This window comes from Lethenteron reissneri, chromosome 67 (genome assembly GCF_015708825.2).
Source record: "Lethenteron reissneri isolate LAM-NWPU_2019-01 chromosome 67, ASM1570882v1, whole genome shotgun sequence".
Classification (NCBI taxonomy): domain Eukaryota; kingdom Metazoa; phylum Chordata; class Hyperoartia; order Petromyzontiformes; family Petromyzontidae; genus Lethenteron; species Lethenteron reissneri.
Window position 1 is genome coordinate 279,039 of NC_083845.1, and position 18,673 is coordinate 297,711.

The 18,673-nt window shown below is 52.8% G+C and overlaps 1 protein-coding gene across 3 annotated transcripts in view; it reads left to right on the forward strand.

Annotated features, from left to right (window-relative positions):
* Nucleotides 1–18,673, forward strand: part of LOC133360201 (anoctamin-4-like) — a 61,228-nt gene that overhangs the window by 16,619 nt on the left and 25,936 nt on the right. Inside the window, exons 1-9 of one of the 3 annotated variants that reach the window (XM_061578825.1) lie at nt 7,402–7,495; nt 9,875–9,896; nt 11,111–11,145; nt 12,720–12,815; nt 13,547–13,617; nt 14,982–15,035; nt 15,833–15,901; nt 17,669–17,761; nt 18,415–18,482. In XM_061578825.1, coding sequence (XP_061434809.1) covers nt 11,122–11,145; nt 12,720–12,815; nt 13,547–13,617; nt 14,982–15,035; nt 15,833–15,901; nt 17,669–17,761; nt 18,415–18,482 — 475 coding nt within the window. In that variant the 5' untranslated portion in view covers nt 7,402–7,495; nt 9,875–9,896; nt 11,111–11,121. Of the gene's footprint in view, nt 1–7,401; nt 7,496–7,969; nt 9,897–11,110; nt 11,146–12,719; nt 12,816–13,546; nt 13,618–14,981; nt 15,036–15,832; nt 15,902–17,668; nt 17,762–18,414; nt 18,483–18,673 lie in introns of those variants that run through there. The other 2 variants (XM_061578824.1, XM_061578826.1) reach the window with 2 other exon arrangements.

An 18,673-nucleotide genomic window follows, 5' to 3' on the forward strand; every position in this document is an offset into this window, starting at 1 on the left:
AGACAGAAAACAGTTAAGAAAGTCACAAATAAATCAATATAAAGAATGGAAGTACAAATTGCACTCGTACAATTCAAATGCAAGCTTGGGCAAAGCAGCAAAACACACTCAGGACTAAAATAGTCTTAGCGGCAGCTAGGAACGAGGGGATGAGACTGAAGACCTTTAGGACTGTAGAGGATTGCCTCCACCAAGACTCCAGCAAGTATTTAGCAGCAGGGGGATCCTCGGGGGGAGATCATGTGGAGGACTTTGAGTCGGGCTACCGAGCGGATAATGCTGATGGTACTCAGGTCATCTTGTAGGGACCAGAACCAGGCTGTCGTTAGTAGTAGGACAGCCATCAGGTGCTAGGAGTGGGAGTTAGAATCGTCGGGACAGATGGTAGTATGTGTGGTGAACTTATTGTGTGCACCGCACGTAGCCAATGACACTATTCGGAGGTGCAGGGGTTGGACAACTACACAACAACCACAACAAGCAGCAGTTCGAAATAAATTAGTTCTCAATGTAGACATGGGACCACCAATAGGGCCAGAGGGGGAGGGGGAGGAGATTTTAGGAGTGAGGTCAACTGGGCAAGCAAGGGGGGGGGGGGGGGGTTCGCGACCAGTGGGCACCCGGTGGCTAGGAGATATTGACTACCTCGCCTGGTCTGCAGGTGGTCGTGGCTTCGATCCCGACCCTGACTATGGCTGCTGCTGCTGCTGTCTGTGTGGAGTCTGCGTCTTTCTCTCTCCCCGTGGTGGTCGCTGCGTGGATTTGTTTCCGGGTCTAGCGGGTTTTGCCTCCACATTTAGAGAATCGACTTCGCCGAGCCGTCATTGGTGATGGCCAGGCCGCTTCTCAGTGGGGCCTTCTTAGCTGGTAAAAGACAAAATAGTCGAGTCGTTTAGAGTTGTGATCGAAGCACCAATGTGGGGTGGCCACACGTTGGTCGTTCTTCGCCTGCACCTCCGATGAGTTTGGTCGGCTACGAACGCTACGAAAGAAGCTCAGCGTACGTACACACGTAGACACCTCGTACACGCGCAGACACGTCGTCCACACGTCCCTAGGGGTTGCCACCCGTCCTGGTTTTCCCGGTAGATCTCTCTCCCCCCCCCTCCTGCTCTACACTTTTGCTTCGGGTTATCCAACTCTAGCCGGGATGCTCTACTGGAATTGGCATCGATCTCCACCCTCCCGGTGGTGACTCTTGAAAGCTATCCGGTTCGAGATTTTAACAATATTTAGAATCGATAGATTAATATAATGGTGCATATAATTCGTACGGAAGTTGTCCGATTGAAGTTTCTCTTTCCCCTGGCAGCGATAATGACGCAATAGGCGACATAAAATTCCTGAATATGACCATAACCGATGCGGTGATATCTAAACGGTAGTTAGCTATGTATATTTTCAACCCTAACCCTCACAAAATAAAACGATGGCTCGATATTGGCGAGCGTGTTGAACGGTTGCAAAAAGAAAAACGAAAATAATCTCTCGCAGTAACTTCAACATATTGGCAACCCGACTTCTGCCATTGTCAGATACTCGTCGCTATTGCGTCCCCAGTTGTGCGTTTGTACAACTCGGTAAGTAGCCCGCCGTGCTAATCAGAGGTGCGGGGGGAAGCACAATGGAGGGTCAGAGGTGGCAACTCCTGGCTACACGGTCTGGACCCCAATGGGACCCCCGGCGGAGATCCCGAGGAGCTAGACCGGGTGGGTGACGAGAAGTGTCATGACCGGCACGCAAAAGGTGGCTGGGAGGCCAACATTGGCTGGGACAGAACTCAGGACCGTGGGATCGATACTCAGGACCCCTGATTTTGGGGACCCGCAAGGGACCACATCTCAGGACTCAATAGCCCAGCGGGAACCCAGAGGGAGGTCGGCAAGTGGCTCACAGGGGAAGTGACGTCACAGAAGCAGTCAGGTGCAGGAAGCAATGACGTGGCTGGAATGCAAGTGTGAGCGATGCGTTGAGTTAGCGGCTACGGGAAGTGATGTCATCATCGCGTAGGGGAGGTACAGGAAGTGATGTCATCGCATAGGGGAGGTACAGGAAGTGATGTCATCGCATAGGGGAGGTGCAGCAAGTTGTTACATCAACGACAAAGCGACGCGGTGCAGGGTACGAGAAGAGTGACGCAGATAAACGTTCAAAGAGTCGATGCCGGGAGGAGCAGGGGTTGGTGGTCGGTACGGGGACCGCCATCCCATGGGGCGGACCGCAACTGACGGCTGACGCTGGCTACCAGCACTCAAGCACTCGAGTGGACTACGAGATCCTGCTGCTGAATCAACAAGGCACCGGGTGCATTAGCCCCGCAATAGCTGCTGGAACAGATTCGTGTTCACTCTCCTCCAACGATGCCCCGAGAGATTTTCGGATCACCTTCTTTTGAGCAATTCCTGAGGTCAAGGCTCTGTCCCTGGGGTGATGCCGCTGCGCTGCTGTCCCAGACCGTGGGACAGCGCTTCGTGTCGTTGGTAACCAAACCATCAGAGCCGTGACAGCAGTTTTAAGTCCCATCTTGAGAATGTAGCATGAACATGGCGCATTGAGAGTAGTTGTCTGCTCTGCATGAGCACGTGACGGCGAGGAGCCACTTGGCTGTCGTGAGAGCCGGTGGCTTCTTAGAGAGAGCCACCTGGCTCAGTGGGCCCCTTGCCCGGTGATGTTAACATATTTCAGTTTCCTGACTGAGGACAAAGTAAAGATTCCCCGGCTGACAAGAATTGGGACATCCCGAACATAGCCAGCCCGCCCCACCCACCTCCATGCAGTATTAACCGGGGCTGGCTACTGGGTTCTAACCACGGCGAGCGGAGAATGCTGTGGGCCGCGCCTGCCTAAGGAAGGCCCAGGACGAGGTCAAGATGATGGTCTCTGGTGTTGCCGTGAGCGGGGATGGAACTCGGGTCGCCAGGGTTGTAGCACGATGGCTGCTCCGCTCCCCTCCCCAACATCATCGGTGTCGGTGTCGCCAGCAAACGCACAAGAATGATTCCCTGCCCCCGGCTCACCACACCCGCTACACCTCCTCCCGCTACGAACCCCCTCCCGGCTGTCGCCGTTGTTATTGGCTACGAGTCCTGGCAGCTGTTAGTGTGGGGGAACACATCCAGGATCCGAGATATTCTTTTCAGATTTCTGAGACTCGGAAAGACCGGGTCTCGGGGCCTGGAGACTCAGGGAGAGCCGCTCGCTACTCGAGTGGTTTTCTTGCCATGAAATGCAAGTCTTTAGGAGACGTCTCAGACCTTCAAACAAAGACGCCGTCTCCAAAGTCATCGTTTTGCTAAGAGTGTTCACACCCTTACGGCGAGTGTAGCTGCCGTCTGTGGTTTACGTCGTTATCGTGTTATTAATATGAATACTATAACCAGTGAAATGTTTAAACGATTAATAAACGATTGTATAAATTCACGAATGTCACGTCTCACGGTCGCTGTGCAGACTGGCGCACAGGGACGGCTGTCGCTGGGGGTGCCCACACACAAGACAAAGACCCCCCGTGTAGCCTTCACAGACTGATGGGGCAAGTGCTGTTAGCGAGCAGCACCTATGAAGGCCGGCAGGGAACACGAGGGGGTGGGTGGCCAGCACCACGCCCGGGCGCCTTTGTCTCCCCAGTGACGATGTTTACTACACACAGCACCGGGTGCCCATTTGAGGCTGAGTCGACCTAGGGGAGGCCCAGCACCGGTCCAGATAATCGTCACTGGCGGTGTTGGTGGCCGTGAGCGGGAATCAAATTCTGGTCTCTGCCGGGTTCTTAGCGCAGCGTGGCGCTAACCGCTGCGCCACCACTCCCCACAGAGAGTCAGACAGGCAGACGCGTCCACAGCAAGTCGGGAGGCAGGAGGAAGACTTCTTGACAGTGCTGACGAATCTGATGGTGCTGACCAATCTGATGGTGCTGCTTGTTGCTGCCACCATGGCCACCATCGCCGCCACCTGCGGAACGTGACGGCACTCAATGTGCTGACGCTGTGGTGGGCTGACTGCGACACACAAGTCCGCTGGGCCCAGCGAGTCAACTCATCGTCACGGTTCGTTTTCGTGACAAACCTTGAGACCAATTGGCTGGGCACCCGGGAAAATGAGCTTTCTTTAGCTCATCGGATTCCTCCAGGAATCAATATTCTGAATCTGTGGTGGGTTAACGATACATTCATATTTACGAATAATATTGGTCGTGAAAGCTGATTACTACACGTTAAACAGAGACACCGTTCAGACACAGACACACAGAGACACAGACAGACACAGACAGACACAGAGACACAGACACACAGAGACACAGACACACACACACAGACAGACACAGACAGACAGAGACACAGACACACACAGACACACAGACACAGACTCTGCGTGTGTGTCTCTCTCGCTTCCTCTCCCAGTCTGGGTCGCGTTTGAGACGCGTGCTGAGGTCCGGGGCAGGCCCAGACACGGAGCGACACGAGAGAGAGAGAGGAGAGAGGAAGGGGAGACAGGTTTGGAGGGGGGGCAACCCGGACTAAACTGATTTGTGAGCTTCGCAGCTATTTCTCAGCGACTTGGCCATCACAACTGACAGCAGCTCAACCCCGTGGCTGATTAACCACCACCACCGTGTGGACATTCACACAACCAACAACTCCTCTGAACGCGTGGTGACGTTGATTCTACACGTGGAGGGGAAAGCCGGAGGAGGACACGGAGACAAATCCACGACCTCCTGTAGACCAGGCGAGGTAGTCAACATCTCCTGGCCACCGCGACATCCTCCAGGAGGAGAGAGAGGGGGGAAGTGGAGGGAGAGGGGAGTGGAGAGAGAGACGGAGCCTGGGACACGGGGCCGGTGGCTCGGACCGTGGCCGCAAAGACAGAGCTGCAGTCGCTCCGGGTGGCTGCCCGGATCCTGGCCGAAGCCGAGGGGGCCTTCTCAGCGGCAGCGGGGAGAAGGCCCCCATTGGCGTTGGGGATGACGAGGCCCCTCTCGGTCCCCCTCCACCGGAGCTCTCCGTCGTGCCGCTGCGTCACCAGTGCCGCCAAGCGAAGGCGGATCACGACCCGTGCCGGCTGGGAGACCTACCGGAGGCGGCCTTCGCGAACGTCAAGAGGAAGGTGCTCCACTCCTACATGGTCCGGTGTCACCAACAAGACACCCCGAGGAGCCACAAGGACGAGGCCTGGAGGAGAGACCTGCTGCCCTGCTGCCCTGCTGCCCTGCGTCTCTCCGGAGAGGCCTCGCTGGAGGCAACTCCACTGCAGCCCGACGTACAACCGCGTCGGCGACCTCGGCCGGAGCATCGCCCACGGCACCGTCACCGCCAACGCCTCCCCGGCGCGCTTCACCGACACGTCCCCGGAGTGCCGGTCCTGCGGTAAAGTGGAGACGGCGCACCGACACGTGGAGTGCGAGAGCCTCGACTCGCTGTTCAAGGTCCTGAGAAACATCCTCCTGAGGTTCAGCCTCCACTTCTCCCCGACGGTCCTCATCTTTGGACACCCGAGGGGCGACGGACCCCAACATCTTCAGGGGCCGGTCAACGTGCTCGTGGGCCGCGCCAAGCTCGCCGTGCACAGGGCGAGGAAGGTGGCCCTGGAGGGGAGACGTCCGGCCAGCAGCCTGGGGGCATCTCCCGCGCTCTGCACGGAGCCCCAGGGGGTGTGGGTCGGAGTCCCGCCGTGAGGCTGGTGACCCCCACGCCGTGCGGCTGGTGACCCCCGACCCCGTGCGGCTGGTGACCCCCAACCCCGTGCGGCTGGTGACCCCCGACCCCGTGCGGCCTTCAGGGAGCGGTGGGCGTTGGAGGAGGCCGCGTGCTTCGTGGCAGGAGACGGGAGCTGCTCCACGTGCAGAGCAGAGAGCTGCCGCCAGAGGGCGGGGGGCTGCGGGGGCTGCGTGGGACTGCGTGGGGCTGCGTGCAGAACGAGAGAGAGAGCCAGAGGTGGGGGTTAACATAAAGCAAAGTTTAAATAAAATAAAGGATTTAAAAAACAAAGTTTTTCACTATAAATCCTTTATATGCGTGGCATCGGTTTTATTTTATTATTCATTTCTGTTTTTTCTTGAGTAAGAGTTTAATTTTTATCACATTGGTATTTAAAATTAAATATGAAATTTTTTTCCCCTAAAAAGTGGAAAATTTAGGAAAAAATTTTTTTCACGAAAATAAATTGTCACGCACAACGAGTCTGTGTGTCAGCTCGATTGGATCACGGGAAGTGGGTTAAAAAACGACCGAAAGATTTGCACGGTCGTAAGCAAGCAAGCAAGTGAACTTAATATAAAGGATTTAAAATATAACTAAGTATAACCAGTAAAAACAAAGTTTTTCACTATAAATCCTTTATATGCGTGGCGGCTAGAGTCCTCTCGTCCTCTGGCTTGAGATGGCTGCCACCTATGGGTCAGATGAATGGCTGCCACCATTAAGCAATTGGTAATTAAATATAATTTATTTTTTCCTAAAAAGTGTAAAATTTTGAAAAAAAATTTCACGAAAATAAATTGTCACGCACAACGAGTCTGTGTGCAAAATGTCAGCTCGATTGGATCACGGGAAGTGGGTTAAAAAACGAGCGAAAGATTTGCACGGTCGTAAGCGCGCAAGCAAGCAAGCGAGTGAACTTAATATAAAGGATTTAAAATAAAAACCAAGAGAGACGAGAAGGGATGAGAGTGAGAGAGTGAGGGGTGAGTCGCGTGAGAGGTGGGCGAGATGCGAGCCAGAGATCGAGAGAGACGAGGGAGATGCTGGGTGGGTGGATGGGGCAGATTAGACGCGATGCGGAGATGCGGGTGGGGGGGGAGACAAAGACGGCCTCGCTCCCCCGACACAATCTGCGTGCACCTAGCCTGGCACGGCAGCAGTCGACCCGTGGCACCCGCAGGGTCTGTTCTGTGACGTGCACCTAGCCTGGCACGGCTGCTGCGCTCAGGACCCGGCGAGACGCGAGTTCGATTCCCGCTCACCGCCAACACTCCGACAGCAGCAAGCGGCGGCGGGACCTCCCCCCCCCCCCTAGGTCGACTCAGCCTCAAATGAATACCTGGCGCGGTGGCGTGTCGTGAACGTCGCCACGGGGGAGAGACAAAGGCGGCCGCGCGTGGTTGCTAGGCACCCAGCCCCTCGCGCGTGGTTGCTAGGCACCCAGCCCCTCGTGCGTGGTTGCTAGGCACCCAGCTCCTCGCGCCGGACCTTCATCGGAGCTGCGACTCGCTACTCACAGCACTTGCCCCGACAGTTTCGTTCGAGGCTACCTGGGGGGTCTTTGTCTCTGCTCGAGACGCTGGGCCACACCTGGATCACGTGGGAGGGGGGGGGCTGCCACCTGTCCAGTCAGACCGGTCGGGGCTGTCCCGCCCTCGACGAAGACAGCGGCAGTAGCAGCAGGAGCTGCAGCTGTAGCAGCAGGAGCGGCTACAGCTGCTGTAGCAGCAGCAGGAGCAGCAGGAGCAGCAGCAGGAGGCTGGAGTTCAGTCTGACGACACCCGGAACGCACACAGGTCACGCAAGTCCATCACCAACTCACTCACCAACTCACTAACCAACTCACAAAGTCACTCACGAACTCACTCACTCACTCACCATCTCACTAACTCACTAACCAACTCACTCACCAACTCACTCACCAACTCACTCACCAACTCACAAAGTCACTCACCAACTCACAAAGTCACTCACGAGCTCACTCACTCACCAACTCACTAACTCACTCACCAACTCACTCACTAACTCACTCACCAACTCACTCACTCACCAACTCACTCACTAACTCACTCACTCACCAACTCACTCACTCACCAACTCACTCACCAACTCACTCACCAACTCACTCACTCACCAACTCACTCACCAACTCACTCACTCACCAACTCACTCACCAACTCACTCACTAACTCACTCACCAACTCACTCACTCACCAACTCACTCACTCACCGACTCACTAACCCACCAACTCACTCACTCACTCACCAACTCACTCATCAACTCACTCATCAACTAACCAACTCACTCACCAACTCACTCACTCACACACCAACTCACTCACTCACCTACTCACTAACCCACCAACTCACTAACCCACCAACTCACTCACCAACTCACTTACTCACCAACTCACTCACCAACTCACTCACTCATCAACTAACCAACCCACTCACCAACTCACTCACCAACTAATTCCCTAACTCACTCACCAACTCACCAACTCACTCACCAACTAACTCACTCACTCACCAACTCACTGACTCACAAAGTCACTCACGAACTCACTCACTCACTCACCAACTCACTCACCAACTCACTAACTCACTCACCAACTCAGTAACTCACAAAGTCACTCACCAACTCACTCACTCACCAACTCACTCACCAACTCACTCACCAACTCACTTACTAGCTCACTCACTCACCAACTCACCAACTCACTCACAAACTCACTCACTCACCAACTCACTCACCAACTCACTCACTCACCAACTCACTAACTCACAAAGTCACTCACAAACTCACCAACTCAGTCACCAACTCACTCACTCACCGACTCACTAACCCACCAACTCACTCACTCACTCACCAACTCACTCACCAACTCACTCACTCACCGACTCACTAACCCACCAACTCACTCACCAACTCACTCACTCACCAACTCACTCATCAACTCACTCATCAACTAACCAACTCACTCACCAACTCACTCACTCACCAACTCACTCACTAACTCACTCACCAACTCACTCACTCACCAACTCACTCACCAACTCACTCACCAACTAACTCACTCACTCACCAACTCACTGACTCACAAAGTCACTCACGAACTCACTCACTCACCAACTCACTCACCAACTCACTAACTCACTCACCAACTCACTCACCAACTCACTCACTAACTCACTCACCAACTCACTCACTCACCAACTCACTCACCAACTCACTCACCAACTCACTCACTAGCTCACTCACTCACCAACTCACCAACTCACTCACCAACTCACTCACCAACTCACTCACTCACCAACTCACTAACTCACAAAGTCACTCACGAACTCACCAACTCAGTCACCAACTCACTCACTCACCGACTCACTAACCCACCAACTCACTCACTCACTCACCAACTCACTCACCAACTCACTCACTCACCGACTCACTAACCCACCAACTCACTCACTCACTCACCAACTCACTCATCAACTCACTCATCAACTAACCAACTCACTCACCAACTCACTCACTCACACACCAACTCACTCACTCACCTACTCACTAACCCACCAACTCACTCACCAACTCACTCACCAACTCACTTACTCACCAACTCACTCACCAACTCACTCACTCATCAACTAACCAACCCACTCACCAACTCACTCACCAACTAATTCCCTAACTCACTCACCAACTCACCAACTCACTCACCAACTCACTCACTCACCAACTCACTTACTCACCGACTCACTCACTAGCTCACTCACTCACCAACTCACCAACTCACTAACTCACTCACCAAATCACTCACTCACCAACTCACTCACTCACCAACTCACTCACCAACTCACTCACTCACCAACTCACTAACTCACAAAGTCACTCACGAACTCACCAACTCAGTCACCAACTCACTCACTCACCGACTCACTAACCCACCAACTCACTCACTCACCAACTCACTCACCAACTCACTCACTCACCGACTCACTAACCCACCAACTCACCCAGACTTGGCTTCGCAGTGTGTGTGGGGGTATAAATGACTCACCACGTCTAGAATGTCGTGAGTAGGTAGGGGCTGGCCTGGCACACGGGGGGAGGAAGGTCCGTGGGTCGGTTTGGATGATACTGAAAGTGTCGTGGGATTTCCTTCTTTTGACTGCAGAGACAAGGCGAGTCAATACGAGGTGAGTCTGTGTGTGGTGTGTGTGTAGTGAGTGTGGTGTGTGTGTAGTGTGTGTGGTGTGTGTGTGTAGTGAGTGTGGTGTGTGTGTAGTGTGTGTAGTGTGTGTGTGTAGTGAGTGTGGTGTGTGGTGTGTGTGTAGTGAGTGTGTAGTGTGGTGTGTGTGTAGTGTGGTGTGTGTGTGTAGTGAGTGTGTAGTGTGTGTGTAGTGTGTGTGTAGTATGTGTGGTGTGTGTGTGTGGTGTGTGTAGTGTGGTGTGTGTGGTGTGTGTGTAGTGAGTGTGTAGTGTGGTGTGTGTAGTGTGGGGCGTGTGTGTGGTGTGTGGTGTGTGTGTAGTGTGTGTGGTGTTTGTGTGTGTGGTGTGTGTGTAGTGAGTGTGTAGTGTGGTGTGTGTGTAGTGTGGTGTGTGTGTGTAGTGAGTGTGTAGTGTGTGTGTAGTATGTGTGGTGTGTGTGTGTGTGGTGTGTGTGTAGTGTGTGTGTGTAGTGAGTGTGGTGTGTGTAGTGAGTGTGTAGTGTGTGTAGTGTGGTGTGTGTGTAGGGAGTGTGGTGTGTGTAGTGAGTGTGTGTAGTGTGTGAGTGTAGTGTGTGTGTGTGGTGTGTGTGTGTAGTGTGTCTGGTGTTTGTGTAGTATGTGTGGTGTGTGTGGTGTGTGTAGGGAGTGTGTGCGTGTGTGTAGTGTGGTGTGTGTGTGGTGTGTGTAGGGAGTGTGTGTGTAGTCTGTGTGTAGCCTGTGTGTAGTGTGTGTGTAGTATATGTGGTGGGTGTGTAGTGTGTGTGGTGTTTGTGTAGTGAGTGTGGTGTGTGTGTAGTGTGTGTGTAGTCTGTGTGTAGTCTGTGTGTAGTGTGTGTGTAGTGTGGTGTGTGTGTGTGTAGTGTGTGTGTAGTGTGTGTAGTGTGTGTGTGTAGTCTGTGTGTGTGTAGTGTGTGTGTAGTGTGTGTGTGGTGTGTGTGTAGTGGGTGTGTGTGTGGTGTGTGTGTAGTGTGTGTGTAGTGTGTGTGTAGTCTGTGTGTAGTGTGTGTGTAGTCTGTGTGTAGTGTGTGTGTGGTGTGTGTGTAGTAAGTGTGTGTGGTGTGTGTGTGGTGTGTGTGTAGTAAGTGTGTGTGGTGTGTGTGGTGTGTGTGTAGTGTGTGTGTAGTGTGTGTGTGCAGTGTCTGTGTGGAGTGTTGGGGGTGATGATGGTGGTGATGATGATGATGGTGGTGATGTTGTTTCAGACGAAGACGCGATGTCAGACGAGGAGGACCTGGAGGTGAGATAAACATCACCATCACCACCATCACCACCATCACCACCATCATCACCACCACCACCACCATCATCACCATCACCACCATCACCACCATCATCACCACCACCACCATCATCACCACCACCATCATCACCACCACCATCACCACCACCACCACCATCATCGCCACCACCACCACCATCATCACCACCACCACCATCATCATCACCACCATCACCATCATCACCACAACCACCACCATCACCACCACCACCAATATGTTGTTGAGGGTGATGTTGATGTTGTTGATGGTGATGATGTTGATGGTGATGATGTTGTTGATGATGTTGTTGATGGTGATGTTGTTGATGGTGATGTTGTTGATGGTGATGATGTTGATGGTGATGATGTTGATGGTGATGATGTTGTTGATGGTGATGTTGTTGATGGTGATGTTGTTGATGGTGATGTTGTTGATGGTGATGATGGTGATGTTGTTGTTGATGGTGATGTTGTTGATGATGTTGGTGATGTTGATAATAGTTTTTTTACCCGTTTATCTGGCAAAAAAACTGACACCTTTTTTAGAAGGAGTCATGTTTGCATTGACCACAATACCTGCGGTCATAATGCATACTCTGATGGTGCATTGTCATTGAGTTGTGCGCCTTTTGGCATCATCTGGTCCAACACCATGTGAGACTGGGCTCTAAGAATAGCTGTCTCGGGTGTGGACTAATCAACTTCAAGTGACAGTGCATACATTATCAGAGTTGTGTTTTTTGTTTGCATTCCGACCGCAGGTATTGTGGTCAATGCAAACATGACTCCTCGTAAAAAAAGGTGTCAGTTTTGTTGCCAGATAAAAGGGTAAAAAAACAATGATCATATTTTTTACTGGCAAATGAGGTTCCAATGGTGTTGTTGATGTTGATGATGATGGTGTTGATGTTGATGTTGTTGATGTTGTTGTTGTTTGTCGTGGCCTGTGAGCAGGGGGGCTACGCTGTGGTGCTGTGTGTTGATGGTGGTGATGTTGTTGATGTTGATGATGTTGATGCTGATGATGTTGTTGATGTTGATAATGATGTTGATGTTGTTGTTGATGGTGATGTTGTTGTTGTTGATGATGTTGTTGTGGTTGCCTGTGAGCAGGGGGGCTACGCCGTGGTGCTGTGTGTTGATGGTGATGTTGATGTTGTTGATGATGATGATGTTGTTGTTGTTGATGTTGTTGTTGATGATGTTGTTGTGGTTGCCTGTGAGCAGGGGGGCTACGACGTGGTGCTGTGTGTTGATGGTGATGATGATGTTGTTCATGTTGTTGTTGATATTGTTTATGTTGATGTTGTTGTTGATGTTGTTGTTCTTGTTGTTGTTGCCTGTGAGCAGGGGGGCTACGCCGTGGTGCTGTGTGTTGATGATGATGTTTTGTTGATGGTGATGGTGATATTGTTGTTGTTGATGTTGTTGTTGTTGTTTGTGAGCAGGGGGGCTATGCTGTGGTGCTGTGTGTTGATGGTGATGTTGTTGTTGATGGTGATGCTGTTGTTGATGTTGATGATGATGATGTTGTTGTTGTTGTTTGTGAGCAGGGGGGCTATGCTGTGGTGCTGTGCGGCCGACGCGACCTGCCCCAGGGGGCGACGCACGCCGAGCTCACACTGAGCTCACACCAACACAGAGACCAGGTGCAGCCCCCCAACACCAACACCACCACTACTACTAACACCACCACTACTACTAACACCACCACCACTACCCACAACCACCACACCACCACTATCCACCACCACCACACCAACACAGAGACCAGGTGCAGCCCCCCACCACCACCACAACCACCACCACCACCACTACTACCACCACTACCACCAACACCACCACCACCACTACTACCACTACTACCACCACCACCACCACCACAGTGCCCCACCACCACCACCACCACCGCCCCCCACCACCACTGCCCCCCACCACCACTGCCCCCCACTACTACCCCCACCACTGCCCCCCCCACCACTGCCCCCCACCACTGCCCCCCCACTACAAAGCTAAAGACAAAGCTCCCCGTGTAGCCTCTAGCAGGGCTGTAGAGGGGCAAGTTCTGTCTGTAGCGGCAGCAGCGCCTATGAAGGCAGGAACTGTGGCACACGGCGGCGTTGTTGTTGATGTTGTTGTTGCTATGGTTGTTGTTGATGTTGTTGATGTTATTGCTGTGGTTGTTGTTGCTATGGTTGATGTTGTTGCTATGGTTGTTGTTGATGTTGTTGATGTTATTGCTGTGGTTGTTGTTGCTATGGTTGATGTTGTTGCTATGGTTTTTTCTATGGTTGTTGTTGCTATGGTTGTTGATGCTATGGTTGATGTTGTTGCTAAGGTTATTGTTGCTATGGTTATTGTTGCCATGGTTGTGGTCCAGGACATGACGTGCATTGTGGTCAAGGCGCCATTTCTCGATGTTTACGAACAGATGACAAAAATCCCAGAGAGGTAAACACAACAACAACAACAACCACGACCACCACCACAACAATTACAACAACGACCACAACAACCACCACGACAACTGCAACAAGAAGCACCACAACAACCACCACAACAGAATCACATTATACTGGTAGGAACGAAGTGAACCAGCCTACAATAGATTATTATCGTCCGTCCATCCGTCCGATGTCCGATTAGGTGTAGCAACATCGCCCCCTACTGCAAACACTTGGCAGGACCCTACAAAAACCTTTAGACTCAGTGGGGCTTTCCTGGCTAAACAAGTGTCATAATACATTATGTTTATATTCTTTGGTTATTCGTTCCTATCAGCCCACCCCGCAGGGACCTGTTATTGTTCAGTGGTTGTTGAGTGGTTGTTGAGTGGTTGTTGTGTGGTTGTTGAGTGGTTGTTGTGTGGTTGTTGTGTGGTTGTTGAGTGGTTGTTGTGTGGTTGTTGTGTGGTTGTTGTGTGGTTGTTGAGTGGTTGTTGTGTGGTTGTTGAGTGGTTGTTGTGTGGTTGTTGTGTGGTTGTTGTGTGGTTGTTGTGTGGTTGTTGAGTGGTTGTTGAGTGGTTGTTGTGTGGTTGTTGAGTGGTTGTTGAGTGGTTGTTGTGTGGTTGTTGAGTGGTTGTTGAGTGGTTGTTGTGTGGTTGTTGTGTGGTTGTTGAGTGGTTGTTGAGTGGTTGTTGTGTGGTTGTTGTGTGGTTGTTGAGTGGTTGTGTGGTTGTTGTGTGGTTGTGTGTGGTTGTTGAGTGGTTGTTGTGTGGTTGTTGTGTGGTTGTTGAGTGGTTGTTGTGTGGTTGTTGAGTGGTTGTTGTGTGGTTGTTGAGTGGTTGTTGAGTGGTTGTTGTGTGGTTGTTGTGTGGTTGTTGAGTGGTTGTGTGGTTGTTGTGTGGTTGTTGTGTGGTTGTTGAGTGGTTGTTGTGTGGTTGTTGTGTGGTTGTTGTGTGGTTGTTGTGTGGTTGTTGTGTGGTTGTTGTGTGGTTGTTGAGTGGTTGTTGTGTGGTTGTTGAGTGGTTGTTGAGTGGTTGTTGTGTGGTTGTTGTGTGGTTGTTGTGTGGTTGTTGAGTGGTTGTGTGGTTGTTGTGTGGTTGTTGTGTGGTTGTTGTGTGGTTGTTGTGTGGTTGTTGTGTGGTTGTTGAGTGGTTGTTGTGTGGTTGTTGTGTGGTTGTTGTGTGGTTGTTGTGTGGTTGTTGTGTGGTTGTTGTGTGGTGTTGAGTGGTTGTGTGGTTGTTGTGTGGTTGTTGTGTGGTTGTTGTGTGGTTGTTGTGTGGTTGTTGTGTGGTTGTGTGGTTGTTGTGTGGTTGTTGTGTGGTTGTTGTGTGGTTGTTGAGTGGTTGTGTGGTTGTTGTGTGGTTGTTGCAGTGAGATATTTTCAAAAAAAGACCTGAAAATCGTAAATGGATCAGCAGCTTTGGGGTGAGGACATCAACATCGGAATCATCAGCACCACCCATCCACCTACTCACCCACCCACTCACCCACCCACCCACTCACCCACCCATCCACCTACTCACCCACCCACCCACTCACCCACCCATCCACTCACTCACCCCCCATCCATTCACCCACCCACCCACTCACCCACCCATCCACTCACTCACTCAACCCCCATCCACCCACTCACCCACCCACTCACCCACTCACCCACCCACTCACTCACTCACCCACTCACTCACCCCCCATCCACTCACTCACCCACTCATCCACTCACTCACTCACCCACTCACTCACTCACCCCCCATCCACTCACTCACCCATCCAGTCACTCACCCATCCACTCACTCACCCACCCATCCACCCACTCACCCACCCACTCACCCACTCACTCACTCACCCACTCACTCACCCCCCATCCACTCACTCACCCACTCACCCACCCACTCACCCACCCACTCACTCATCCACTCACTCACCCCCCATTCACTCACTCACCCATCCACTCCCTCACCCACCCATCCACTCACTCACTCACCCACCCACCCAGTCACTCACCCATTCACTCACTCACCCACCCATCCACTCACTCACCCATCCACTCACTCACCCACCCATCTACTCACCCATCCACTCACTCACCCACCCACGCACCCACCCACTCACTCACCCACCCACGCACCCACTCACTCACCTCCCCCACTCACCTTCCTCACTCACCAACCCACTCACCCACTCACCCCCCTCTCACCACCCACCCCTCCCCTCGTGGTGAGCAGGAGGCGGCGCTACATTCGCGAATTCTCCTCCGAGCTGCTGGAGGAGGAGGCGGGAGGCAGCAGCGAGTGGTAAACAGCGGCCGGCCCTCACACACAGGCAAAGGTCCCCCCGGTAGCCTCCAACAGGGCTGTAGGGGCAAGTGCTCTGAGTCTCGAGCAGCAGCACAGAGGGGATGGGTGGCCTGCACCACCCTCGCCCACCCGGCCGCCTTTGTCTCCCTAGTGACGATGTTTACTGCACACCGCACCGGGTACTCGTTTTAGGCTGGGGCGACCTAGGGGAGGCCCAGAACCGGTTCAGATAATCGTCACTGGTGTTGGTGGCCGTGAGCACGAATCGAATTTAGGTCGCGAGGTTCCTAGTGTCTCTGTGTGGTCAGTCTGTGGGTCTCTGTGTGGTGAGTGTGGGTCTCTGTGTGGTGAGTCTGTGGTGAGTCTGTGGGTCTCTGTGTGGTGAGTCTGTGGGTCTCTGTGTGGTGAGTCTGTGGGTCTCTGTGTGGTGAGTCTGTGGGTCTCTGTGTGGAGTCTGTGGGTCTCTGTGTGGTGAGTGTGGGTCTCTGTGTGGTGAGTCTGTGGGTCTCTGTGTGGTGAGTCTGTGGTGAGTCTGTGGGTCTCTGTGTGGTGAGTCTGTGGGTCTCTGTGTGGTGAGTCTGTGGTGAGTCTGTGGGTCTCTGTATGCTGAGTTTGTGGGTCTCTGTGTGGTGAGTCTGTGGTGAGTCTGTGGGTCTCTGTGTGGTGAGTCTGTGGGTCTCTGTGTGGTCTGTGGTGAGTCTGTGGGTCTCTGTGTGATGAGTCTGTGGGTCTCTCTGTGGTGAGTCTGTGGGTCTCTGTGTGGTGAGTCTGTGGGTCTCTGTGTGGTGAGTCTGTGGGTCTCTGTGTGGTGAGTCTGTGGATCTCTGTGTGGTGAGTCTGTGGGTCTCTGTGTGGTGAGTCTGTGGGTCTCTGTGTGGTGAGTCTGTGGGTCTCTGTGTGGTGAGTCTGTAGGTCTCTGTGTGGTGAGTCTGTGGGTCTCTGTGTGGTGAGTCTGTGGGTCTCTGTGTGGTGAGTCTGTGGGTCTCTGTGTGGTGAGTCTGTGGGTCTCTGTGTGGTGAGTCTGTGGGTCTCTGTGTGGTGAGTCTGTGGGTCTCTGTGTGGTGAGTCTGTGGGTCTCTGTGTGGTGAGTCTGTGGGTCTCTGTGTGGTGAGTCTGTGGGTCTCTGTGTGGTGAGTCTATGGGTCTCTGTGTGGTGAGTCTGTGGGTCTCTGTGTGGTGAGTCTGTGGGTCTCTGTGTGGTGAGTCTGTGGGTCTCTGTGTGGTGAGTCTGTGGGTCTCTGTGTGGTGAGTTTGTGGGTCTCTGTGTGGTGAGTCTGTGGGTCTCTGTGTGGTGAGTCTGTGGGTCTCTGTGTGGTGAGTGTGGGTCTCTGTGTGGTGAGTCTGTGGGTCTCTGTGTGGTGAGTCTGTGGGTCTCTGTGTGGTGAGTCTGTGGGTCTCTGTGTGGTGAGTCTGTGGGTCTCTGTGTGATGAGTCTGTGGGTCTCTGTGTGGTGAGTCTGTGGGTCTCTGTGTGGTGAGTCTGTGGGTCTCTGTGTGGTGAGTCTGTGGGTCTCTGTGTGGTGAGTCTGTGGGTCTCTGTGTGGTGAGTCTGTGGGTCTCTGTGCGGTGAGTCTGTGGGTCTCTGTGCGGTGAGTCTGTGGGTCTCTGTGCGGTGAGTCTGTGGGTCTCTGTGTGGTGAGTCTGTGGGTCTCTGTGCGGTGAGTGTGGGTCTCTGTGAACCTGGGCATCTGTATGTATATCTATGGCTCTCCTCCATGTACATCTCTTTGGATGTCCATGTCTCTCTCTCTGTCTGTGAGAGCAGTGAGGAGTTTGAAGATACCTGCACTACCTCTTACCTCAAATGCTGCAAAACCAACCCCAACATCAATCCAGAGGCTGGGATGCTTTCTGACAGGTAGTGTCACACACACTCACGCACCCGTGTCTAATGAGGGGCGGGCACGATACCTCTGGACAAGCCAAACTCTACAGGGAAGTTGAGTCCCTATGGGAGACGCACCCCAGAGAACATCAGCCAGATTGACCAACGCGTTATTGAACGAGTTGTGTCCGTGTGTAGCGGGGGGACGTGGTAGTTGTGGACACGGCGGTCCCATTTCAGTCAAACTCTGCGTGCCTTTGGGTGGCTCAACCCCGGCCACAATCAGCCACATCCCCCGACGGGTCCCTGAATGAGCCCCGTGTCTCTATGTGTGCGGCGTGACGGGGGCACGGTGACTCTGGATTCCATGGTTCAGTTTCAGCCAAACTCGGCAGGACAGTTGAGTCCATATTGGTGATAATGCTGCTCATGCTGCTGCTGCTGATGGTGCTGCTGCTGCTGATGATGATGCTGATGATGCTGCTGATGATGATGCTGCTGATGATGATGCTACTGATGATGATGATGATGATGCTGATGATGATGCTGCTGATGATGATGATGATGATGCTGCTGATGATGATGATGATGCTGCTGATGATGCTGCTGATGATGCTGCTGCTGATGATGATGCTTATGATCTTGATTGTGATGTTGATTGTGATGTTGATTGTGATGTGTTGCAGAGATTCATCGAAGCGAGGAGCCATGAACGGGAAGATTGTGAACTTCATGATGCAGAACACGGAGAGACGTGAGTGGGACTCACGGCGCCGGGACTTGGGGCGGAGAGTCTCACGCAGACCGGTGGTAGTTGTGGTTGTTGTGGTTGTTGTGGTTGTGGTTGTTGATGTGGTTGTTGTTGTGGTTGTTGTGGTTGATGTGGTTGTTGTTGATGTGGTTGTTGTTGTTGATGTGGTTGTTGTGGTTGTTGTGGTTGTTGAT